The sequence below is a fragment of the Heterodontus francisci genome, chromosome 14, assembly GCF_036365525.1.
Source record: "Heterodontus francisci isolate sHetFra1 chromosome 14, sHetFra1.hap1, whole genome shotgun sequence".
In the NCBI taxonomy this organism is placed as follows: Eukaryota; Metazoa; Chordata; class Chondrichthyes; order Heterodontiformes; family Heterodontidae; genus Heterodontus; species Heterodontus francisci.
The window spans coordinates 53,427,038-53,453,661 of NC_090384.1; the positions used below are offsets into that span (position 1 = coordinate 53,427,038).

The window sequence follows — 26,624 nt, forward strand, 5'->3', positions numbered from 1 at the left end:
CTGTTGGAAATAAGTGGCTTGTGGAGTGCAGGCAGTGCAGCCAAGCTGACGTTTTGGATGTGGACACAGATAGTTCCAGATCTGCTGAGTGTTTCCATTTCTTTGTTACAGAAACGATACTTTCGCAATATTCTTTTGTTTTAGAAAGAAGGATTTTGAGCAATTTTCACGAAGATTGCCTGTGCCAGCAAGCCTGGAATGAATGAGAAGTTGGTGAGTGGAAGGAGAGGGTTAATGCAGCGTCAGGGGATGTCTCATGTGCATGTGGCTGTATTTGCATGTTGGTCTGAGTTGACGCACATCTTTAAGGCGGGGCGAGTGGAGATTTGTGCTTCATTTTACCGGCGTTGACACACAGCAGCTGTGGAGATTTTCCAGTTGCTATTATGAAGGTGGAAGTTTCGCTGCTGCTGTTGGCAGCATTTGCTGTCTGTGACGGGCTCTTACGGTAAGAGGGGACTGAAAGCAGGGCGGGCTACTGACATAGCCTGGCTGTTGTGATGAAAAGCTGGGTCACCCTCTCGGCTCTGCTCGAAAACAGCTTCGCTTTTCTGTTCCAAGACGCCTTTTAACTCTTCAGTAGTGTCATTCGCAAAGAAGGGGCGTTGGTTTATTAAAATTCGGAGCTGTGGTTTTCCATGTTTCATTTACAATAAGTAGCATTTTATTTTAAATTGTGTTTGTTGCATTTGTTGGCAGATTTTCAGTTTGTATGTTTGCGTGTCCGGTTGTGTTTATAGCTTTTTTTTAAAGTGAGATATTTGGCCTTTACAACCAGCCCCCTATTTAATGTATATGTAAACTGCTTTTCCTTCGCTCGTCAAAGACATTTTGCTGTCTTCTATTGAGCTGCTCTTTTTTTTAAAAATGTGTCTTGTATGGAGAAATACTTCCCCTGACATTACTATAGGTTTGCAGACCTTCACTGCCCATGATGCGCAATCAAGTGCTGCCATGAAGTGGGACATGCCGCTCACTAAAGGGAGCTGTTTGGTCAAGAAGTATCCTACCGGTCTCGTGGTCCCCGTGCTCCTGGGTTAGTACCGTGCTTATATAATCCATCCCTGTTGTTGGTGTACAGGTGGTGTGGTTTTCCCATGCAGGGTAATCCTAGTGTCTGCGTGCGGATGAGTGTATGTTTTAATGCAGCGTCTGCTTGTTCCTGTTCCTCACCCCATTCTATACTGTCCTGTGATGCCTTCCCCCACCTTTGGTCAGGTCCTGTGATTTTCGCAAAGTCCTCCATAAAATTTCAACAGGAGTTAAATAGGCCCAAGACCTTTCTAATTCCTTGCGTCACCGGTCTAGGAATTCTATCAATGGCCTCCTCCCTGCTCTGGGGGAGCTCCCACTTGCCCTGTGTGACCTGGTACCCTAGGTATTGGACCTCCCATTGTCCCAGCTGGGCTTTCTTCGGGCTTACCTTAGAGCTGCTGGAGGTAGCGGGATTTAAAATGCCCAGTAGGGCCCCTACGTGTTTCCTGGCTGTCTTCAAGGCAGTCAGGATGTTGTCTATGTATTGGACTATCGTGCTGTCCCCAGCTACGCTTGCCTGACTCCGGGTATCACACAAAGATTGCCGGGCTATTGTGGAATCCTTGCGGCAGGCGTGTCCAGGTATACTGCCGGTGCCCGACTGTGAACGCAAGCTTGTCCTGGGATTTGTCATGCAACAGTATAGCCCAAAATCCGTTTACTATGTCTAATAGATAAAATCCTATGGTCTGGCCTCAGTTCATTGAATATAATCGCGGGAGTGGCTGCTATCGGATGTTCTTTGGGTATCATTTTGTTCAAGGATGTGTAATCTATAGTTGGTAAGATCTGTCGGGCTTCCCGACTGGCCAAATGGGGGAATTTGCGGTAGACTGCGTCCTTCTCACTGTTCAACGTTCCAGGCTTGTACTGTTTCCCATACCGCTTGCTGCCGTTTAATGGGGTACTATTTCCTTGGGAAATGCTCTGGTCTCACTATATGGACGGGTGCCATATTAAACCTTCCATAATCATGTTTATGCTGTGCCCTAACTCTGATGACTTGTCGTCACAGCACTCCCCAGTGACTGTGGCATTCCCATGGGTCCGAATCGGCCTCTGTCATTGCTGCCTCATTGCGAGCAATGATCGGGGTTCTTTTCCCCTGGAGTGGGCCCTGGGTTAGTATCTTGTGGTTACCTGGGCTAATCGAGACCCCCAGTTCCATTAAAAGATCCATCCCCAGGATGTTTCCTTCCCCTTGTCTTACATACCCATATCTGCATGGTGATCATTAATCTGCCCACTTCTGGCGGAATTGTCTGTGTTTTGCCCTGATCCTTGTCTTCCCCCAATCCCAGATAATACTGTTTGTCTCATTACTGGTAAATCCAGGTCCGTAATTGAGACGGACGCCCCAGTGTCTATTAACATGCCGCACTGTCGGCCCCTTAACAGCGCGTCAGTGCACAAAGTGGGGTCCCCGGCCCTGGATGATCGGAGGGCCAATATTCCCTATGCGTTGTTCCTGGCCAGATCCTGGAACAATCGCTGGGCCTCTTTGGCTGTCAGGAACTGTTGCCCTGACCCACCACTAGAGGTCTGTTTAGGCCCTTGTCCTTCCTTTCCTCCACTGGGCGCCCAGCAGCCATTCTGGTTATGCCCATGCTTTGTGCAGTCTGTACACCGATTTGTTGGTGTCTGTCCTTTCTTTGGGACATTACAGTCCTTTTGCCATATGGCCTTGTTTGCTGCGGTTATAGCACCTCTTTTGTATAGTCACTGCTGCTACAGCTCCTATTTTACTTCCCTGTTGGTCTAAAGCCCATCGCATGATATCTATATAATTTCCTCCTTATGACAAACCCACTTTTAGGACCTTCTGGTGCTCTGGACCTTAACCTTCCTTTAACATTTTCAAAAATATTTCTTAATTAACGCGATGGGAATTCACAGCCACTGTATTGTACATATGCATCCCACTTCCACTCCGCATAGTCCATGACTGATTTTTCCCCTTTCTTATGGGCAACGGATGTGATATATCTCCAATCGGATTAACTCTTTCCCAATTTCTCCTGCACTTCATCCTTAAAGGCCCGATGTTTGCCTGCTATCTCATCAGTGGTTGTCCCCTTTTCTGTCATTGTCCACCCACCAGTGCAGTAGTTAGAGCTCAACTCGTTCCATATGTCTCTGGGGCACTTTACCTTCACCAAGGAGTATGTGTCCTTTTGGATGCATGCAGTGGAACTACTGCATTTCCCCAAGTTTAGTCCAAAATTCCCTATTACCATTATGGAGCTTAAGGTAGGACAGTTCTCTAAGTAACATTTGTTTTTCACCTGGACTAAAAGGGACATGCGTTCTTTTCTCCATTACCTCTTCCGTTTCTACCGCCTTACTGCCTTCATCTACCTTAACATTATCCTTTTCATCCTTTTACTTTCCCTTTTGAAGGTTTTGGTTTGTACCATCATTGGGGCCATTTTGAGAAAATCAGGAGGGGGTGCCTTGGGGGTTATTCCTGCTCTATCATACAGGGGTGGATGTTCCCCGTATTCGGCTGACCCGAACCCGACAGAACTACATCGGACCTGGCCCGAGTCCCTCCCTCTTTTCCTACGTCCAACCAGACCCGAGCCTGACCTGACCACCGGAATGTTCGCTTTACCTACCTTCCGATTCCGAATCCATTTCTTTTTAAACAGCCTTTCAAATCCAATTAATACTGTGTGTGTCCGACCTGACCCAAACCCGACACGTCGTTGGGTCCCATCAGATTCAGGTCGGGTAGCAGGCATTTAGTTGCAAGTATAGTGCAGTCACGATAACTGCCCCTTTTCTGTTCCTTATCCTTCTTCTGACCTATCCACCAAGTTTTCTGCTTCTTGGGGGTTTCCTCTGGATCCCACCCATCCTTTTGCATCTTTTTAATAATCTTTTAATGTTCTGCCGTAAACTTAGTCATGGAGCCCTCGGGGCCTCAGTTGAAATGCATTTCGTCACTCAACTTCTTCTCTGACATTTTGCTAACCTCCTGACTCTGCCCAGCGCAGTCTCCTATTCCCTTTGCCTCTCCCGACCAGTGCGGCTTTACGTCCTGTTTACCTTACGGTAAGTGGTTCTGACCTCTGCATGCGTCAAACTTACTGTCGCCCCACCACGGTCCTGTGTCCTCCTTTAGATTCTTTGGGTACTCAATTGGACCTTTATTCAGGTAGGCTTACTGCCCTAACTATGGATGGTAAATATACTCACCTGCTTGCAGTGCCACTCGGATGGTCCAGTGCAAGTATCCTGCCAACTACGCCAAGCTGTTGTGGGACTCAAAGATACAGACTTGTGTCTTTTTCCCATCCTGACTTAACTATATTCTACTGAGCTGCCTTCCTAATTCACATTTTATGTCCGCTTAACCCCTTCAGATGACGTGGATTTTATGCAATTAAACTTGTGCAGCAAGTGCTTCAGCGTACATTTGTATGAAGGAATTTTCCTTTTAAAATCAATTGTGCAATAGTAAAGGACACTTGCGCGATATTAAAGTGCACTGTCAGTGAAATAGCTTATTGCTGCATGTGAGAGACACTGACATACCATAGGGGCTTCTCCTACTTATGCAAAAGTCATTGCAAGTGATCTAATAACCTATATAACCTTGTCCTTGGTAAACACTGAGTAGCTCTTCTAAATTAAATCAGACAAGTATCTTAAGAAAAAAACATTTAAACTTGTTATGAAAGTGTGTCCTGTTTTTTGTAAAAAAAAATAATATTTTTTGTTGAGTTCAGTCAAACTGAAGAAATGCTGGACTAGTTTATTTTTTCCAAGAGGGTCATGAAGGGGACACTGAGAACTGATTTGGCAACAATGTTTACTGATTGTCACATGACCCAAGTTAAAAATAGAACAAACTCTGGTCTTCGAGTCAGTTGTACAGCACAGAAAACAGGCCCTTCAGCCCACCGTGTCCATGCCGGCCATCAAGCACCTATCCTGATACCATTTTCCAGCACTTGGCCCGTAGCCTTCTGTGCTGTGGCATTTCAAGTGCTCATCTGTTGGATCCCATTAGTTGCACAAAGAGAGACGAAGTCCGACTGTAGCTTTAAGAAACTTTTTATTGCAGTACTTAAGTTTTCTGAAGATGTAACAATTAACAATGAACTGAACTAAAACTAAAAGCAACACACAGACTGAACTAACACTGAACTGAACTCTTCGTGCCAAATCAAGCCGCCTTATAGTTATTCTTACAAATCAGTGGCACCCCCTTTATGTTCCCAATTGGTTTACAAACTCTGCAGTTTCTTGGTATTAGGGCACTGCCTTGTCATCCTCTCCTTGAGCAGTTTCTTATTCCCCTATCTCTTCGGACCGTTAGGCTGAGCCACCCTCTGACAAGGGGCGTGGGTTTGCCTGGTCAGTATGTTTCTCTCACTAACTGTTCCTTAGGAATGTGTCATGTCTGGGTGATGAGATAAGAAGTGTTGTTGAAGCATAATGTCTCTTTCTGCTATTGCGCTGTACCAGCTGCAAGGCCAAGTTGACTCTGCAGCCCTGAAGTTATGAAGTCATTTCTGATAAGCTGTCCCTCCCTGCAGCACTGAAGCTAGCTTGTTAGCAATACATGATTGATTAATTATTTCATCTTAAATGTCCCCATAAAATTCTGTTCTCACATCATCTAAATACTACTAAAATGTTGAGGGTTCCTGCCTGTACCACCCCTTCAGGCAGTGTGTTCCAGATTCCAACCACTGGGTGAAAACATTTTTCCTCAAATTCCCTCTAAACCTCCTGCCCTTACCTTTAATCTATGCCCCCTGGTTATTGACCCCTCTGCTAAGGGAAAAAATTGCTTCTTATCTAACCTATCAATGCCCCTCATAATTTTGTATACCTCAATCAGGTTCCCCCCTCTGCCTTCTGTGCTCTAAGGAAAACAGTCTCTCTTCATAGCTGAAATGCTCCAGCCCAGGCAACATCCTGGTGAATCTCCTCTGCACACTCTCCAGTGCAATCACATCCAATAGTATGGCAACCAGATCTGTACACAGTACTCCAGCTGTGGCCTAACTAGCATCTTCTACAGCTCCATCATAACCTCCCTGCTCTTGTATTCTATGCCTCCGCTAATAAAGGCAAGTATCCCATATGCCTTCCTAACCACCTTATCTACCTGTGCTGCTGCCTTCAGTGATCTATGGACAAGTACACCAAGGTCCCTCTGACCCTCTGTACCTCCTAGGATTCTACCATCCTTTGCCTTGTTAGTCCTCCCAAAATGCATCACCTCACACGTCTCAGGATTAAATTCCATTTGCCACTGCTTTGCCCATCTTATTAGCCCATCTATATCGTCCTGTAATCTAAGGCTTTCCTCTTCACTATTTACGACACCACCAATTTTAATGTCATCTACGAACTTACTGATCATACCTCCTATATTCACGTCTAAATCATTAATGTACACTACAAACAGCAAGGGTCCCCGGACCGATCCCTGCGGTACACCACTGGTCACAGGCTTCCACTCGCAACACATCCTCGAAAAATTCAATCGAGTTTGTAAAACCTGATCTCCCCATGACAAAGCCATGCTGACTATCCTTGTTTAATCCCTGCCTCTCCAAGTGGAGATTAATCCTGTCCCTCAGATTTTTTTTTCCAATAGTTTCCCTACTACTGATAGGCTCACTGGCCTGTAATTACCTGGTTTATCCCTGCTACCCTTCTTGAATAATGGTACCACATTCACTGTCCTCCAGTACTCTGGCACCTCTCCTGTGGCCAGAGAGGATTTGAAAATTTGTGTCAGAGCCCCTGTTATTTCCTCCCTTGCCTCACATTGCAGCCTGGGATACATCTCATCTAGTCCTGGGGTTTTATCCACTTTTAAGCCTGCTAAAACCGCTAATATCTCCTCCCTTTCAATGCTAATTTGTTCAAGTATATCACAATCCCCCTCCCTGAACTCTACACCTACATCGTCCTTCTCCATAGTGAACGTAGATGAAAAGTAATCATTTAAAACCTCACCTATGTCCTCGGAATCCCCACACATTGCCATTTTGGTCCGTTATCCTCTTGCCCTTAATATACTTATAAAATGCCTTAGGATTTTCCTTTATCTTGCCTGCCAGCATTTTTCATGCCCCCTCTTCGCTCTACTAATTACTTTTTTAAGTACCCTTCTACGCTTTCTATACTCCCCTAGGGCCTCTGCTGTTTTCAGCCCCCTGAATCTGCCATAAGCCTCTTTTTTCCCCCCCTTATCCACTCCTCTATATCCCTTGACATCCAGGGTTCCCTGATCTAGTTGGTCCTACCCTTCACCTTTTATGGGAATATGTTGACCTTGAACTCTGTTTCCTTTTTTGGATGGCTCCCACTGGTCTGATGTAGACTTTCCTACAAGTAGCTGTTCCCAGTCCACTTTGGACAGATCCTGTTTAATCATATTGAAATCGGCCTTCCCCAATTCGGTACCTTTTATTTCTGGTCCATCTTTGTCCCTTTCCATAACTACCTTTTAAATCTTCGTTATGGTCACTATCCCTGAAATGTTCCCCCACTGACACTTCTACTACTTGTCTGGCTTCATTCCCTAGGATTAGGTCCAGTACTGCCCCTTCTCTTGTAGGACTTTCTATGTGCTGTCTCAAAAAGCTCTCCTGTATGCACTTTAAGAATTCTGCCCTCTTTAAGCCTTTTGCCCTAAGATTATCCCAGTTAATACTGGGGAAGTTGAAATTCCCTACTGGTAACTGGGCAGAGAAGTGACAGTCATGTACCCCTTGACAGGACAGGCCCAGGAGCAGCAATGCACACTTGAGTGCAGCAAACTCGCAAGTTTTTGGTTGTAATGTCAGTGAATGAAATCAAGTTAGCTCCTGCTGCTGAAGTGGTATCACAGAGGAAGAGACTAGATTCTTGCTGAATATTTAAAGAGTGAAGCCTGCAGAAGGAGAAGAGAATTCCTAAGGAAGGGGAGAGCACCACAACCCAGCTCAGCTTTCCAGCACCTCTCCGAAAGATGCTGTGCAGTCCACTGTGTCATCTCGTCTCCTGTTTTTGAAGAAAAAGCCTGCTAAGTTAATTCTAACACTGCCTGAGAAGAACTGTTCTAAAAGATCCCAGTGACCCCGTCAATATGTACTCGGAAGCCAGACTGTATGCCAGTTTTGGAACACAACACAGCTCATCTGTTTTCTTCAAGAATGAACAAGGATTCAGCCTGTGTTTTTTTTTATCAGTAACACAGCTCTGAACGAAAATTTCTTTTTATTTTTCTGGTTAACTGGTATGTGTGTGTCTATGTGTGAGTGAGGGGCTAAGGTAAAAAGGGAACTTTAAAATTTCAGTGTGTGTTTCTGCTTTAATTCGTTAGTGGTTAAGACTTGTTTCATAATCTGAGAATTTTTTTTATTAAAGAAACCTGGTTAGTGTGTTTTATTCATATTCTGGGAAAATTAGAGTTTATTTAAGGGGCGGCGCAGTGGTTAGCACCGCAGCCTCACAGCTCCAGCGACCCGGGTTTGGTTTTGTGTACTGCCTGTGCAGAGTTTGCAAGTTCTCCCTGTGACTGTGTGGGTTTTTGCCAGGTGCTCCGGTTTCCTCCCACAGCCAAAGACTTGCAGGTTGATGGGTAAATTGGCCATTATAAATTGCCCCTAGTGTGGATAGGTGGCAGGAGAATTGAGGGAAGGTGGGGATGTGGTAGGCAATATGGGATTAATGTAGGATTAGTATAAATGGGTGGTTGATGGTTGGCACAGACTCGGGCTGAAGGGCCTGTTTCAGTGCTGTATCTCTCTCTTACTCTACGATTGACCATATTGTTAAGTGGGAAAAAATTTAAATATGTTGTGACCTGTGGAGAAGTAGAGCTAGACAAAAAACAGTGCACTGCTCCCACCTCGATCGTAACAAAAAGGAAAACTGATTATTTTACCTCTCTTTGCCTAACGCCTACCTCCTTCCATCCATCATAGCACCCAGCTGGCTGGATTACGCCTACAGTCTCCAACCTAGAAGTAGATTACATTTTTTTGCTTTATGTTAAACTTTTCCTAATATCAGACCTACATTTGTCTTCTAGTTTGAATTTGTCTCTGTTCAAATGTAAAGGTTTAACTTGAGATAGCCCTTCAGATGCTTTTCTTTTCCCTGTATTTATTATCGTGTTGCTGATGAGTCAGAAGGTTGTGGGTTTATGTCCCACAGGTTTGAGCTTGTAATTTAACTTGATGTTTCAGTGCAATACTTGAGGGCTTGTTGCATTCAGAGGTGCATTCAGGTAAAATATTTAACATGGGGCCCTGTCTGCCTATCCAGTTAAATATAAAGATCTTGCGACTATTCCAAGAGCAGGAAAGTTCTACTGACTTCTTGGCAGCATTCATTCTCGGCACTATGACTGACAAATGGATTAAGTGGTTATCCATCTCATCGACTATTTATGGAACCTTGCTGTATGCCAATTGACTATTTGCCTATGTAACAGTGACTACACTTCAAAAGTGATTTTTAATTGGCTATGACTTGCTTTCAAATATCCTGAGTATATGAAATGCAATATGCACATTCTTTCATTCTGTAATGTTTCCTTTTTGAGGATTAAAAGGTCCCTGTTTTCCCAGCTTTCCTCATGGCTCAGTCCTCCTCGACATTTGTTCTTAGCCCAGTATTCAAGGTAGTGTTTAGGAATTGGAGATCTTTTAAAGCTGTAATTTGAACCTTGAGTAAAGAGAATTGTTAACATTGTTGAAAGGAGACTTGAAACAGTAGTGAGAGAAAAGCGTATAATGTGTCCAAAAAGGCCAAACCTTAACTGATGTATGAAATTAAAAAAAAAGGTGTAAGTACTATTCTCCCATTTTGAAGGCAATCATTTGTTGACAAGTGGGATCATATCACCTCCAGGACTTTGGTTCAAACTCATTCTGCACTTCAGATTGTTACGACCAGGTGAGAATCATAAAGGCAAGAGTCACTTGTGGGTGTGGTATACAGGTCGCCTGACATTAACCACACTGTAGGATGGGGTATAAAGAAAGAAATAATGGCAGCTTGTCAGAAAAGTATTGCACTAATTATGGGAGATTTTAACTTGCATATAGACTGGAAAAATCAGATGGACAGAGGTAGCCTAGATGTGGAGTACATAGAATGTTTTCAGGATAGTTTATTGGAACAGTATGTTCTGGAGCCGAGCAGGCTATACTAGACCTGATATTGCGCAACGAGATAAGATTAATTAATGACTTTGTAGCTAAGGTGCCCCTAGGTCGCAGTGATAATATGATTGAATTTTACATTCAGTTTGCGGGAGAGAAGAGTGGGTCCAAGACTAGTATATTAAACTTAAATAAGGGCAATTATGAGGGCATGAAAGCAGAGCTAGCTAAAGTGCACTGGCAAATCAGGTTAAGGGGTAGGTCAATAGAGATGCAGCAGCAGACATTTAAGGGGATATTTCAGAATACACAGAATAGATACATTTCAACAAGAAAGAAAAATTCCAAGGGTGGGACCCACCATCCATGGTTAACTAAAACAGTTAAAGATAGTATCAAACATTAAGAAAAAGCTTATAATTGTACAAAGATGGGTGGCAGGACAGAATATTTAAAAAAAAAAGCAAAGAATGGTTAAAAGATAAGGAAGGTAAAATTTAGAGTGCAAGAGAAAGCTGCCTAGAAATATAGACAGATAGTAAGTTTCTATAAATATTTTTTTTAAAAAGTTAACTAAATGAGTGTTGGTCCTATAGAAAATGAGTCTGGGGAATTACTAATGGATAATGAGGAGATGGCAGATGAATTGAAAATATATTTTGCATCAATCTTCACTATTGAGGCTACAAGTAACATCCCAGTATTAGCTGTAAGTCAGGAAATGGAAGGGGCGGAGGGACTCGAGAAAATTACAATCACCAGGGAAGTGGTACTGAACAAATTGTTGGAACTGTGGGCTGACAAGTCCCCGGGTCCTGATGGACTTCATCCTAGGGTGTTAAAAGAAGTGGCCAGTGAGATAGTTGATGCGTTAGTTTTAATTTTCCGAAATTCCCTAGATTCGGGGAAGGTTCTGTTAGATTGGAAAATAGCGAATGTAACTCTTTTATTCAAAAAAGGAGGGAGACAGAAAGCAGGAAACTACAGGCCAGTTAGCTTAACATCTGTCTTAGGGAAAATGTTAGAAGCTATTATTAAAGACGTTATAGCAGGACACTTAGAATAATTCAAAATAATCAGGCAGAGTCAGCATGGTTTTGTGAAAGGGAAATCTTGTTTAACCAATTAATTGGAGTTCTTTGAGGGAGTTACATGTGCTGTGGATAAAAGGGAACCAGTGGATGTATTGTACTTAAATTTCCAGAAGGCATTTGATAAGGTGCCACATCAAAGGTTATCGCAGAAAATACAAGGTCAATGGTGTAGGGGGTAACATATTGGCAGGATATAAGATTGGCTAGTTAACAGGAAACAGTAGGCATAAATGGGTCATTTTCTGGTTGGCAAGATGTAACAAGTGGTATGCCATGGGGATCTGTGCTGGGGCCTCAATTTTTTTTACAATTTATATAAATGGCTTGGGTGAAGGGACTGCAGGTACGGTTGCTAAATTTGTTGATGACACAAAGATAGGTAGGAAAGTAACTTGTGAAGAGGATATAAGGGGGCTACAAAAGGATTTAGATAGGTTAAGTGAGTGGGCAAAGACCTGGCGAATGGAGAATAATGTGGGAAAGTGTGAAATTGGCCACTTTGGCAGGAAGAAAAAAACAAGCATATTCTCTAAATGATGAGAGATTGCAGAGGGATCTGGGTGTCCTAGTGCATGAATCACAAAAGGTTAGTATGCAGGTACAACACATAATTAGGAAAGTGTTACGACCAGGTGCATTATGTATCTCTGGGTCTTTTGCAGTCTTTACCTGGTCTTATTGTAACAGTGTTTTTTATTTTATTTTTAAACAGTGTTTTCAGCTCCCCCCTTTTGTGAATCCTTGTTCACAACTTTCCAATTATAAGGCAAGGAAACCAACACACCAGGTTTTCTCCCATTTTAAAGGAGAAAGTGAAATTTATTAATCCTTAAGCTTAAACTCTAATACGGTTCACGCCTATGGATATATGATGGCCCGTGCTAGCATGCGCACGTGATGTATACCTGCAGATAGGGACAGAAAAGAGAAGCGGAAAATATAGTAGAGAGGGATTTGAGACAATATCAGAAGAGTCTCTTGTTTACTGTGCTTCGAGCTCGCTTGATTGTAGGTATTGCTGTTCGGGGCCCAGTGTTCCTTTTAAACCTTGTTCACGTGGTAGACTTTTATCTCTTTTCTGAGGTAAAGACCTGCTTGGGTATGCAATTGAAACCCGACCCGGGCCTGAGTCCTTTTGATTTTTTTTTTTTTCCCGCGCCCAACCGGACAAGACTACTAGAATGAAGTTAACTACATCAAAGAGGCTGTGCCCTACCTTGGATCCTACGTTCCTGCAGCAGGCTATTCTTGGAAATTCGTGCAGATGGAGTTGGGAATCGGAGCTTGATCTAGTCACCAACAGCGCGCACCGCCCACCCCCCCCGCCCAACTTTCACACATGAGCACTTTAGTTTGTGGCTGAGTTCGTTGGATAGTGATCAGAACTCTGCAGTACTGCAAATCTACAGTGCTGTTTGATTGAAGACTTCTGGTTGATCAGCTTCCTTCCCTTTCCATCCCTGAGCAAAAGGCAGCACCGTGTCCGACCCGAGCCCGAATGCTGGACCCGGAACAGAGACCCGACCCGACCCGAACCTGACACACATCGTCAGGCCTGGTTGGGTTCGGGTCGGGTAGCTATGCTCTACTGAGGTTCGTGTGTTTTCACAAGATTCAGTTCTGTGGGAAAGCGATGGAGGTAGGCAGACAGAAGAGGAGGTAATTCTTGCTTCAGTTCCAGGAGCGCACGGCTTTGTACAACACATAATTAGGAAAGTGTTACGACCAGGTGCTTCAGTTCCAGGAGCGCCTGTTTTCTCCGATTTAAAACTCAGTTCCAATCTCTGCAACAGCCAATTAGTCATGTGACTAAAACTGGTCTGACCGCTGCTTCTGTGCATTGGGGAAGCAACGACTGGGTCCCCATTCCAACACTGTCTGTTGCCTTTCCCGTCGGGCTTGCAGTTTTAATTTTACTGTTCGTGGCAAAATAATGTGTGCCTCAGTCTTCGCAGGTGGGGGTTTGTCTGACAGAAAGCTAATAGAATGTTATCGTTTATTGCAAGGGGAATTGAGTACAAAAGTAGGGAGTTTATGCTTCAGCTATACAGCGCATTGGTGAGACCACATCTGGAGTGCTGTGTACAGTACTGGTCTCTGTATTTTAAGGGAGGATGTAAATGCATTGGAGGCAGTACAGAGAAGATTTACTAGACTAATACCTGGAGTGGGCAGGCTGTCTTATGAGGAAGGATTGGACAGGCTAGGCTTGTATCTGCTGGAATTTAGAAGAATAAGAGGCGACTTGATTGAAACATTTAAGATCCTGAGGAGTCTTGACAGGGTGGATGTGGAAAGGATGTTTCTCCCTTGTGGGAGAATCTAGAACTAGGGGTCATTGTTTAAAAATAAGGGGTCGTCCATTTAAGACAGAGATGAGGAGAAATTTTTTCTGAGAGTCATGAGTCTTTTTAGATTTCTCTTCCTCAAAAGGCGGTGGAAGCAGAGTCTTTGAATATTTTTAAGGCAGAGGTAGATAGATTCTTGATGAGCAAGGGGTGGAAGGTTATCAGGGGTAGGTGGAAATGTGGAGTAATCAGTTCAGCCATGAACCTAGTGAATGGCGGAGCTGGCCTGAAGGGCTGAGTGGCCTACTCCCCCTCCTTCGTATGTTTTTATGTAAGGGGCTTGGGGTATCCCTCTCAGCCTTTACCTGGTTTAACCGTAACAGGGTTTAATTTTTAAGCACTGTTTTTAGCTCCCCCCTCGTGAATCCTTGTTCACTCCTCCAATTGTAAGGCAAAGAAATCTTACAAGTTTCCTTAGATTTAAACAAGAAAGGTCCAAGTTTATTAATAAACTTTAATCCAATTAACGACTACGAATATACAATACGACCATGCTAGCATGCATACGCGATAAACACACGCGCAGAATGAGACAGAAAAAGTAGAAGGAATAAAAGGGAAAGGTTTGAGGCAATATCTGGGAATTAGTTATTTAAGTTCAATGTGGAATCTTTGGTTGCCGGTAAGTCTTGCAATTTGTTGGGGCCCAGTTTGTGCTTCAACTTATTCCGATGTAGGAGTCTTTTCTTTTGAGGATTGCGTGTCTTCCTTGGGTCCGGTGGCTTTGGAGAAAGTGAGACACGCAGCGGCTTCCGTGTTCCAGCTTTAGTTGCAAGCTGCCTTCTGTTCCTTTCTGTGTGGCACAATTTAAAAAAAAAAAAACAGTTGCCCAGCAGGTTAGTCATGTGACGAGCTCCTTAGTTGGAACAGGCACGCCTGCGAGGTTTGTGGATTATATTACCTTTAGCAGTCTCTGGAATGCGCTTCCTTACACTTTCAATGTCTGGTGATCAAAATCTACTTGGGTTAATTGGAGCAGTCCTTTGTCTCCACAAGCAGCGTCTCTTCGTATGCAAATGTCCTTCCAACCCAGTGTCTGGTGATTTTCAAACAAGTCACTTCACTCCAGTAACAGTTTACAATCAATATTCATATGACAAAACTAATATGCCTCATTCTTGGCAGGTGGGGGTCTACATGACAATATAAAATGCCCCTCTAGACCTTTTTGTCCTAGCTGGTGAGAGTTCAGGCTGTCTTGACGTTTAGTCTGTAGGGATCCATTGTACAAAACTGCCTCCACTTCAGCAATCTGTCAGAAATAGTATAGGGGCAGTTGATCTGAGAGCTTCTGTGTTGTGTCTGAGGCTTTATTTATATTTATAGGGAGTGATGAGTCTTTCCCTGCGCTTGGCTGCTGAAGGTGACCTGGGATGGTTTAATGCCGGCGCTGGGTGGCAAAGTATTCCATTCTTCCATTATTAACACTGCTTTATACGTACTGTTAACTTTAATACACAAGGAGTGGAAGCATGGCGCAGGAGCAAAATGGTTACCAGCTGTCCAAACTAGTTTGAACCTATTCTGGTCTATTTCTCCCCTCAGATGAAGTGATGCCTTGTTTCTACAGGATAGTTCACCTGGAACTTCCTAGCTAAGAGCTTGCTGATTAAGAGCAGTGACTTTGAATGATCCAGTTGTTCTAGAACCTCCAAGCCCAGTCTTGATGAAGGGCTGCTCTCTCATGCTTTGTAGCTCTGAGGTGTAGTAAGCATTATCAAAATTTGTGTTTTATTTTGCAGAATTCCTTTGATAAAATTTCGCTCAATTCGACAAACCTTCACTGATTCTGGGAATAGCATCGAGGAACTTCTTGCAGGAGATCAATACTTCAATAAATACAATTTGGGCTTTCCAAAGAGCAATGAGCCCACCCCAGAGACGCTGAAAAACTACTTGGATGTGAGTACAGTCTCAACAGTAATATTAAAGTGGATGTGACAATATAGATGGGAAATTTGCTAAATAGCAAAAAATGGAGAATAGTAGTTAGTCTTTTGGCCAGAGGAGATTTATTTATTTTATTAGAGATACAGCACTGAAACAGGCCCATCGGCCCACCGAGACTGTGCCGACCATCAACCACCCATTTATATTAATCCTATACTAATCCCATATTCCTACCACATCCCACCTGTCCCTATATTCTCCTACCAATACTAGGGGCAATTTATAATGGCCAATTTACCTATCAACCTGCAAGTCATTTGGTGGTGGGAGGAAACCGGAGCACCCGGGGAAAACCCACGCAGACACAGGGAGAACTTGCAAACTCCACACAGGCAGTACCCAGAATTGAACCCGGGTCGCTGGAGCTGTGAGGCTGCGGTGCTCACCACTGTGCCGCTGTGAAATGTTAATTCGTATCTCCCAATGATCAGTGTCGGAATAATTGTTCTTGGTGTGTATCAAAATTATTTTGGATTCCAGTATCGGAAGCATAATATCAACATTTGCAGACAAAGATGCATTTGAGGAACTAAGTACATGAGGTAGAAAGGAATAGAAGGATATGTTGATCGTGTAAGGTTGGAGGAGGTTCATGTGGAGCATAAACACTGGCAAGATCTGTTGGGTTGAATGGCTTGCTTGTGTGCTGTAAAATCCCATGTAAAACACATTGAATAAATCAGTATTAAACATTCATTACTGTGCACAATTCTCTTTGTATTGAGGCCCCAATCTGAAACTGCATATGTTAACTTGCATCTTCCTACTGCATGACTTGGGTCTCTAGTACAATGCCCATGTGATTATTAATAATTTAGCTTTTGCATGCTCTGTTAAATAATCTACTTACAGCTTGAAAGGTGCTGTTCTGGATAGTGGGCATGTTGTAATGCTAGTCTTTCTATAAACCTTCAGTGCAGAATTTTACACTCCCAGTAAAATTGAAGCATGTGCGTTGGTGACAAATTCTGATGAAATGAATTAGTGAAAATTGCTCATTTTTGTCCTAAATTTCATGTTCATCTTCCTCCTGATCTTTCCTGAAGGGAACAAAATGATGGGTAATATGGTTGTGTATTATGAAATATTATTTATCCACTGAAAAATAATTGCACTTTTTGACAGAGCCTATTCTGTTTGAAATTGAAGGCAATTAGATTTTTTTTACACATCATTCTCTGCAACAAAAAAAACTTCTTTTTTGCCATCCAACATTGGTTCAGTAACACGCTGTGTATTCTATATCAAACACACAAGAAATCCTTAAGAACTTTTGCATCCGATGCCAGGCTTTGTGTTAGATTAAGATGGTGAATAATGGAGGCAATTTGAGGGAGGTTGTTAAAGGCCAAGCCCAATCCTAGCCTAATCTGCTGTCTACATATTTTCACTTTCTGATCGGATCCTTAGGTAGTGATCGAGGAGAATAAAGCCAGGCTAATTGGAGTGTTTTGATGGCTGAAATCAGTCCCAGGACCTTTCGTTGGTTATACCAAATTATATACAATGTAAACCAGTTGAGTTGTGGTAGAATCCTAATTTGTTTTAAGGATGAGAATTTTAAAATTGAGGTCCTGGGGCTGTGGGAGGGTGGGCAGTGAAGGTCAGCAAGCATGGGATGATGGGTGAACAAGTTAGGATATGGGCAGCAGAGATTTGGGTGAGCAAGTTTATATCGGGTGGAAGACTGGAGCTCGGAAGGAGTGTGTTGGAATAGTCACATTAACAAAGGCTTGAAAAAGCGTTTCAGCAGCAGATGAGCTGAGGGAAGGTTGGATCAAACGATTTTACGGAGGTGGAAGCAGGCAGTCTTGGTGATGCAGATATGTGGTCGGAAACCTCTCTTGGGGCCAAACACAATACCAAAGTTGTGAAAGGTCTTGCTTAGCTTAAGACAGTTACCAGAGATGGAAACGGTGGACAGGGAACTGAATTTGAGGCATGGACCAAAGACAATGGCTTCAGCCTTTCCAACATTTAATTTGGAGAAAATTTCTGTTATCCACTATTAGATGTTGGACAAGCAGTATGACAAATCGGAGACATTGTAGGGATTCTAGTAGGTGGTGGTGAGGTAGAACTGAGTGTTAGCATACATGTAAACACTCTTTTCAAGTTAGATCACTATGGGTTAGCACGGAGATGAGAAATTGAAGGAGGCCAAAAAGTTGTGCAACTCGAGAGGTAACTGAGGGAGAGTGGGAAGAGAAGCAATTGCAAGTGATTATCTGGCTGTGATTATATAACAATGGAACCAAGCTATGGCAGTTTCACCCAGTTGGACAACAAGGGATTGTTGGAGGATGGTGTGGTCAATTGTGTCGAAAATTGCAGACAGGTCGAGAAGGGATAGAATCATTGTTTCATCACCATCACAATGTCATTTGTGATTTTTAATGAGTGCCGTTTCATACTTAAACAGGACAATCAATTTATTTGCTCACCTGAAGTGTTTTTAAAAAAAAAAACTTTTTTTCTCAGTCTTGTACTGTAATTTTTACAGTATTATACTGTTTTCAAATGAATCAATGCTATCTGCTTCAACCACTTTGTGGCAGAGTTCCACTTTCTTATCCCTCTTTGTGCAGTGAAATCCCTATTTAACATGGTGGCTAAAGTTCATAAATTTGAACGTATAATAAACACTATAGTGGAAGTACTGTTAAGACAGAGTTCCTGTGCTCATAGAGCTTATCCCATTCATGTTCCAAAAGAGACACCTTGCTCATTTGAGGAATTGTGCTTGCTAATCATATAAATACTTATATATTTTAATCTGAGCTGAGTTCGTTCTTTTGTCCCATAGTTTTTGTTACATCTCTGCTTAACCTTCGTTTTTCTGTTCTGACTGGTTTTGCTAAAAATGGACTTTCCTATTTTCTAGCTGAAACTGTTAAGACATACTTAACTCAAGCTATCTTAATTTACTCGTGATGCCTGTATTAGCCATTTTGTCATTGTTTAATACTAAAACCTCTTTTTAAAGGCGCATTTATTTTCCAATCCCCAGTGCAATTTCTTGCATTGGAGAAATGCAACTAACTGCATCCACACAGTTATGTTGACATCAATGAATATAAATAACTTGACCTGGAGGGAACCAAAAGTATTAGCGATCTGTGTCTGTAAATAAATGTCTGCATTTTAGGCTGCCAGTTTCAGGAGAGTAGGTGTGGGGAGCTGGTCACACTCTGCAGCTCAGTTGTACAGCAAAACCCAGCATACATTTTGCAGTGTCACCTGAGACAGTAGACCACTTTTGTGTTTTAAAGAACACATCTGTGTTTATCCACTCAATAGAGTCTGTTGTGTGCCACTGATGGGAACTGCATGAAGAAATGGTTTTATTCTAAAGGATGTAGTTGGAAGTATTTTGCCTACTGTGGGCATCTGGAGATGAGGATTTGGATGAGTAATGGTAAAAATGGGAAGCTTTAAAGAAGTCTGAAATAGTTAATTGTTATATAGGAGCTGCACGCTGTGTGCTTGTTGGTGCTGAGAATTAGAAATGGATTTCTCCTTTGTCCTTTTTCCTTTTGTTACAGGTCCCAGGACAGATGCAAATTCATTCTTCTCCTGCATTGTACTGCTATTGTAGTTGGTCCTTGGGGCCCAGTTATATGTATAGGCTCTTGGACTTTACATTATGATACCATTTGGCATTGAGTGGCTCCCATGAATAATTGTGTGTATATTATATACACCAAGAGCAACTTGTATTTGTGTATAGTATCTTTAACATAGAAGAACATCCATGGCATGTGAGAGACATAATCCAAAAAAATGAACAGTGAGTCTAAGTGGGAGATGGATAATGTGTCGTAATTGTGGTCACAGAATGTAATTCGTAACTTTGGTTAGGGCCATTTTAGGCTGTGGAAGGGGCAAGGAGCTGGAGGTATTCAAACAAGGGGTTGTATGAAAGATGGGCAAGGAATTGGAAGGTGACAATCCATTCAAGGGTTTCAAAGAGGAAGTGGAGCTTAGTGATGGGATGGTAGCCCTTGGACAGAGCTATTGAGGGTGGCTATTTTGAGGCTTTTGTTGCTGGAAAGGGAGCATTAGCACAGTAGCCTACCGGAAGCAGCTCTGGAGACCCGGAAATTGTGTGGCTGTCGCTGTCCGTTGTGAAGGTAGGATTGCTCAAATAAGAGTGCGGCCACTTATCAGCAGCCAACAGCATGGCATGTTTGAAGGGAGGTGAGACGTTGCAAAATCAAGATGAGTCTCTAAAATACTTATTGAAAGGCAAAGAGTAGTAATCTATTGTAGATAGATAACTTTTTGTATTTTTAATTGACCATTAAAATATATATTTTACAAAAGCATTGTGCTTGCAAGGTATGTAAAGGGTTTTTTTTTAAGTTGTCTACACCAGGAGCAGTTGAAGGTTGAATCAATTCCTGTTTTATTTAGTGACCCAAATTTCAGCTCTTCCTGAAGAGTTGGTGGGTACAGCTTTGTTCAGTTGCTAAATGTGAAGATTTGCATAGATCTTGTTCAATTATAGACCTCCATTATGAGTAGCACACAGTGGGCAGGAGAAAAACCTGCTTTTAAAAAAAAAACGCACTAATGTTATAGCGTTATTAACACTGTTTAATTTTAATGCTGAATTCCCCCTTTTGAATCACAGAATCATTACAGTGCAGGAGGAGGCCATTCAGTCCATCTCTCCAGCTCTCTGAAAGAGCAGCTCTGTGTGTTCCATTTCCCCTGCCTTCTCCCCATAACCCTGAACATTCTTACTTTTCATATAACTGTCTAATTCCCTTTTGAATGTTTCAATTGAACCTGCCTCCACCACGTTCACAGGCAGTGCATTCCAGACCTTAACCACTCGCTGCGTGAAAAAGTTTTTCCTCTTGTCCCTTTTGCTTCTCTTACCAAATCTCTGCCCTCTTGTTCACGATCCTTTCACAAGTGGGAATCATTTCTCCCTATCTACTGTGTCCAAACCCCTCATTATTTTGAATACCTCTATCAAATTAACTCTGTCTTCTCTTCAAGGAAAACAGTCCTAACTTCTCCAGTCTGTCTTCATAACTGAAATTCCTCATCCCTGAAACCATTCTCAAGAATCTTTTCTGTACTCTCTCCAATGCCCCCACATCTTTCCTCAAGTGTGGTGCCCAGAATTGGACGCAATGCTTCAGCTGAGGCTAAACTAGTGTCTTATACAAGTTCAACATAACTTCCTTGCTCTTGTACTCTATGCCCCTATTAATAAAGCCCAGGATAGTGTATGCTTTATTAACTGCTCTCTCAACTTGTCCTGCCACCTTCAATGACTTATGCACATATACACCTAGGTCCCTCTGCTCCTGGACCCCCTTTATTATTGTACCCTTTATTCTATATTGTGTCTCCATGTTCTTCCTATCAAAATGAATCACTTCACATTTCTCTGCATTGAACTTCATCTGCCACCTGTCTTTCCATTCCACCAACTTGTCTATGTCCTTTTTGAAGTTCTGCACTGTCCTCCTCACAGTTCACAATGCTTCTGCAATCATCTGAAAACTTTGAAATTGTGCTCTGTACACTAAGGTCTAGGTCATTTAATATATATCAGGAAAAGAAAGGGACCCAGCACTGATCCCTGGAGAACTCCACTACAAACCTTCCTCCAGCCTGAAAAACATCCATTAACCACTACTTTGTTTCCTGTCACTCAGCCAATTTTATATCCATGTTGCTATTGTCCCTTTTTATTCCACGGGCTACAAGTTTGCTCACAAGTCTGTTGTGTGGCACTGTATCAAACGCCTTTTGAAAGTCCATGTACACCACATCAACAGCATTGCCCTCATCAACCCTCTCTGTTGCCCCTTCAAAAAAACTCCAGCAAGTTAATTAAACATGATTTTCCCTGAAATCCATGCTGGCTTTCCTTAATTAACTCACATTTGTCCATGTGCCTATTGATTTTTGTCCCTAATTAAGTTTTCCCACCACTGAAGTTAAACTGGCCTGTAGTTGCTGGGTGTATCTTTACACCCTTTTTTGAACAAGGGTGTAACATTTGCAATTCTCCAGTCCTCTGGCACTACCCCCGAGTCTAAGGAAGACTGAAAAATTATGTGCCTCTGTGATTTCTACCCTCCCCTTCCCTTCGTATTCTTGGATGCATCTCATCCTGCCCTGGTGCTTTATCCATTTTAAGTTAAGACAGCCTATTTAATACTGCTACTTTATCAATTTTAAACCCCTCTAGTGTCTGAATTACCTCCTCTTTCAACATTGCCTGTGTTGCAGCATCTTCCTTGCTAAAAACAGATGCAAAGTATTCATTTAATACCTCAGCTATGCCATCTGCCTCCATGTGTAAATTCTCTTTCTGGTCTTTAATTCGCCCTACTCCTCCCTTTTACTATAGAAAACTTTAGGATTTCCTTTAATGCTAGCTGCCAGTCTCTTTTCATGTTCTCTTTGCTTCTCTTATTTGCTTTTTCACTTCTCGGGACCTTCTATCCTGGTTATGAATCGTATTTTCTACCTGGCATCTGTCATAAGCACACTGTTTTTTTTTTCTTTATCTTAATCTCTACCTCTTTTGTCATCCAGGGAGTTCTGGATTTGTTTGCCTTTTTTCCCTTCGAGGGAACATACCTTGACTGTGCCAGAACTATCTCCTCTTTGAAGGTAGCCCATTGTTAATCTGCCCAGCTTTTCTTACCCCATTGAAGTTGGCCTTCCTGCCCCCCCCCCCAGTTAATTATTCTTGTCCTGGATTGCTGTTTGTCCTTTTCCATAGTCAGCCTAAACCTGATGATGCAATGATCGCTGTCCCCTAAATGCTCTCCTACTGATACTTGATCCACTTGGCCCACATCATTCCCAAGAACCAGGTCTAGCAGTGCCTCCTTTCTCATTGCACTAGCAACATATTGTTGTAAAAATCTTTTCCTGAACATGCTCTAGGAACTCTTGCCCCCTCCCTGTCCTTTACACTGCTATTATCCCAGTCTATGTTTGGATAATTGAAGTCTCCCATTATAACTACCCTATCATTTTTGTACCTTTCTGTAATTTCCTTGCAAATTTGTGCCTCTATGCCCTTCCCACTAGTTGGTGGTCTATAGACAATACCGAGTAATGTAACTGCACCTTTTTGTTCCTTGGCTCTTGCCAAATCGATTCTGTCCTCGACCCCTCTGGGACATCCTTTTTCTCCAACACTGCAATGCTCTCCTTAATCAATACTGCCACCCCTCCCCTTTTTTTCCCCATTTCCTATTTTTCCTGAACACCTTGTATCCAGGAATATTAACACCCAGTCCTGCCCTTCTTTGAGCCAGGTCTTTGTTATAGCCACAACATCATATTTCCACATGGCAATCTGCACCTGCACCTCACCAGTCGTCTTAACCACACTCTGTGCATTTACATACATGCACATTAACCCTGATTCAGACTTGATTACTTTCTCCTTTACTCTGACCCCACCTAATAACAAACTATTCCCAGTATTCTGTGCATCATGCTCCTCTCTGATATTTGCTCCTGGTTCCCACACCCCAGACAAGTTACCATTTTTGCGTCCCTTCAATCTGAGCTCCCTCTCTGGTTCACATCACCCTGACTATTTATTTAGTTTAAACCCTCCCCGACAGCACTAGCAAATCTCCCTGTGAGGATATTCATCCCAGTCCTGCTAAAATGAAACCCATCCATCTTGTACAGATCCCACCTGCCCCAGAACTGGTACTAATGTTTCAGAAATCTGATGCCCCCTCTCCTACACCAGTTTTCCAGCCACATGTTCAATCGCTCTATTCTCCTATTCCTATGCTCACTCGCACATGGGACTGGGAGTAATCCTAAGATTACTGCTTTTGAGCTTCTAAATCTCCTTTTCTAGCTCCCTAAAATCTGCTTTCAGGACCTCATCCCCCATCTTACCTATGTCATTGGTACCGATTAGGCCCACAACCTCTGGCTGTTCACCCTCCCCCAGAAGGGTGTCCTGCAGCCACTCTGTGACATCCTTGACCCTGGCACCAGGTAGGCAACACACCATCCTGGAGTCACGTTTACTGCCACAGAAACACCTGTCTGTTCCCCTAACTAACGAATCCCCTATCACTACTGCTCTTTCACTTCTCTTCCTTCCCTCCTGTGCATCTGAGCCACCTGTGGTGCCACAAACTTGGCTCTGATTGCACTCCTCTGAGGAACTATCGCCCTCACCAGTGTCCAAAATGGGAAAACAGATAAGCGAGTGAGATCGCCTCAGGGGACTCCTGCACTGCCTGCCTGGTTCTCTTAGACTGCCTGGCGGTCATCCATTCCCTATCGGCCCGCATACTTCTAAGCTGCGGTGTGACCACCTCCCTAAATGTGCTGTCCACATAGTCCTCCGCCTTGTGGATGCACAATAGTGACTCCAGTTGCCGCTTGAGTTCCGAAACCTGGAGCTTAAGCTTCTGCAGCCGGTGATGCTTCCCGCGGACGTGTTCATCTAGGACACATGGTGCGTTCAGGACTTTCCACAAACCGCAGGATGTGCATTCCACTCTGCAGAGCTGCCCTGCCATAGCTTTAACTTTACAGACTATTTGTCATAAGTAGAATAGCTTAGCAGATACTCACCAAACAACTTCCTCTGCACCGAAGTGGGAACCAAATACTGGAGGGTTAAAGTATGGGGAAAAAAAAGTAGAAAAATGGAGCACCCACTCGATCTCTACACGAGGAGACTCAGGAACAAGTTTCAATTGTTTATTCAAGCATACACAGGGAGAGACCATCTCGGGCAGTCCGAGATAGCACTCTAACTTTACAGTCAAAGTTGCAAGCTTATGTACATTCTTTGTCACGTAGCCTTCTGATTACACAGTTTTATTCTTTATCTGTGCTCAGCAGATGTCTCCGGTCTTAGGTCCCTATCTCCTTGTTTCACATTAACCAGGCGTCGTTGTATGACCTTCCACAACTTGCTGATTGTGCAGCCTGGACCACATCCCAGTTTCTAACACTCACTTCCCTAACCTTGCCATTTGCTTTAGCAGCTTGTTTGTCTTTTTCTCATCTTGACTTGAGTATATTCTACAGAGTTACCTTTCTAATTCACGTTATTTCTTCTTAACCCCTTCCTGAACTCGCCACTCACCAAACTCGTATCTCCACATTCAGCTTGCAGTCTGTACACCATTTGTTGAGCTGTACAAGGTCCAACAAGGAATCTGTTCAGCAGTACAATCTATAAATCGGTGTAGCTGTGTTGGAGAGCTACTTTGTGTTTGGTTCCTCTTTGTAGCTTCATGTCTCGTGATTTCTATTGTAACTTTTCTGTTTAAGGGATAACTTTTGAGAGGTGCAAAATCAAATTCCTTCCAATGCTTCCTTTTTAAAACAGAGTATATTTCTGGGCTTGTCTGAAAACCAGTCTGCCAGTTATTTTCCAAATCTAGTATCCAGGTTGGAAGAGTCTTGTGGTTGAAGATAGTAGGCCCCCATTGGGTTCATGGTTACTGTAGTGTGGAGGAATCCTGGGTTGGAAAAGATACTGATTTCTGCAGAACACCACCGTTCAATTGTTCAACTCTAAGTGTTGGCGTAGCTCAGTGCCAAACCTACACCAGGCCTTAAACCGAAAGAAAATGTAATGTGATGTGCTATGACATCACCACCTGCTCTGCAGCCGACATACCCCAACAAGAACAATAGTATGTATCGACTTGCCACCAGACACAATAGCTGTAAGACCAATAGCATGTACTGACCGATCGTGGAACCCAGTTAGCTGACAAATAACAGGCCAGTCTATGTTCTTGTTACTGCTGTCAGCAATACGATCCTGCCTACATTCCCAATCTCCACCACCTATAAACCTACTGTTTCTACCTGGTCCAGTTATTCCTCCAGACAACGGGCAGAGTACGCTGCCTAAAACTTCAAGGCCTGCCAGTTCTTTGAATTCCTTTTTTTCAAGGAAACAGCTGCTCTTTTCAGAACAAATTCACATGGTGTAAAAACCGTAAAATCATCTTGCTCAACATTATCGCTCTCACCATGAAAATCTTCAAACAACTTGCATAACTTAATTGATCGTACAGGCCGCTTGGTTATTTTGTTAGTTGCTTTACAAACATAATTATATACTAATCTCTCTTGCATGACTTTTGTGTTTTGTGCCTGCACTGCATTCTGTTACCACTCCCTTTGGCTCTGCCCCATCAACTTTTTTTTTTGTCATGTAATCTCCCCTGTCTTCCATCCTATCACAGATCTTCCCTTTTTCTTTTTGCACCCTCCCTCATTTGATCTACTTAACCTATTACATTTCTAATTTTTACCAGTTCGTACTCTGATTCTCCCTCCAACAGATGCTACTTGACCTGCTGAGTATTTCCAGCATTTTCTGTTTTTATTTCAGATTTCCAGCATCCACAGTGTTTGGTCTTTGTATTAGTGTCTAATTCACTGCCACTTCTTCTCTTCCAGGAGTGCCCACCCTGAAGTTCTGCTCTTTTCTCGGATGGGATTTCTGTTTGTCTTTTTTATTTTAACCTTGTTCACCTTCATTGCTTTCTCTTTCCCTTCTTGTGTTTGATCAGGATCTACCAAAATTCACTTTCACAGCCACATTTCCTTCCTCAGCAACTGTCTCTGGCTCTGACTTATTCCACGTGTTTTCCAACTGAAATTCCATCTTCATATTTTGGATCCACGCAGATATTCAATGTACCTTGAACCGTTATTCTCGCTGCATCCTGAGATTCACGCTCAATGCCTTGCACAGCCACTTGCACACTCGACCACTATCTTCTACAGCACAGGCTCTTACAATCTCAGAACTGTCCGGCTCCACAGTTTCATTTCATCCTTCATCTCATCTGACATCTTAATTTAAAATTTTTTTTAAAATCTTTTATTGGTGTTGAGGATTGCAAATACCAACAACTCATGGGTGCCAACAGCCTCCAGATCTTTATTTCCCCTTCACTTCCTTCTGACCTCATCTCTTTTTCTAATCTCCCCTCCCCTTGCTGTGTCTTGCAAATACCCTCCAACTTCTCCTTTCTGACCCTGAATGATCTCTCCTGACTGCTCTATCCCCTTGCACC

General features: G+C 42.9%; 1 protein-coding gene and 1 long non-coding RNA gene across 2 annotated transcripts in view; one reads left to right on the top strand and one right to left on the bottom strand.

Annotated features, from left to right (window-relative positions):
• The first annotated feature begins 302 nt into the window (after positions 1-302).
• Positions 303-26,624, top strand: part of ctsd (cathepsin D) — a 44,294-nt gene continuing 17,972 nt past the window's right edge. The window contains exons 1-2 of the mRNA XM_068046232.1: positions 303-448; positions 15,345-15,504. Coding sequence (XP_067902333.1) covers positions 387-448; positions 15,345-15,504 — 222 coding nt within the window. The 5' untranslated portion in view covers positions 303-386. The remainder of the gene's footprint in view (positions 449-15,344; positions 15,505-26,624) is intronic.
• Positions 14,037-24,315, bottom strand: LOC137377045 (uncharacterized). The gene is made up of 4 exons (XR_010976350.1): positions 24,148-24,315; positions 16,403-16,592; positions 14,504-14,638; positions 14,037-14,395 (listed from the first exon to the last, which is right to left on the bottom strand). It is a non-coding gene; the product is annotated as an uncharacterized lncRNA (long non-coding RNA).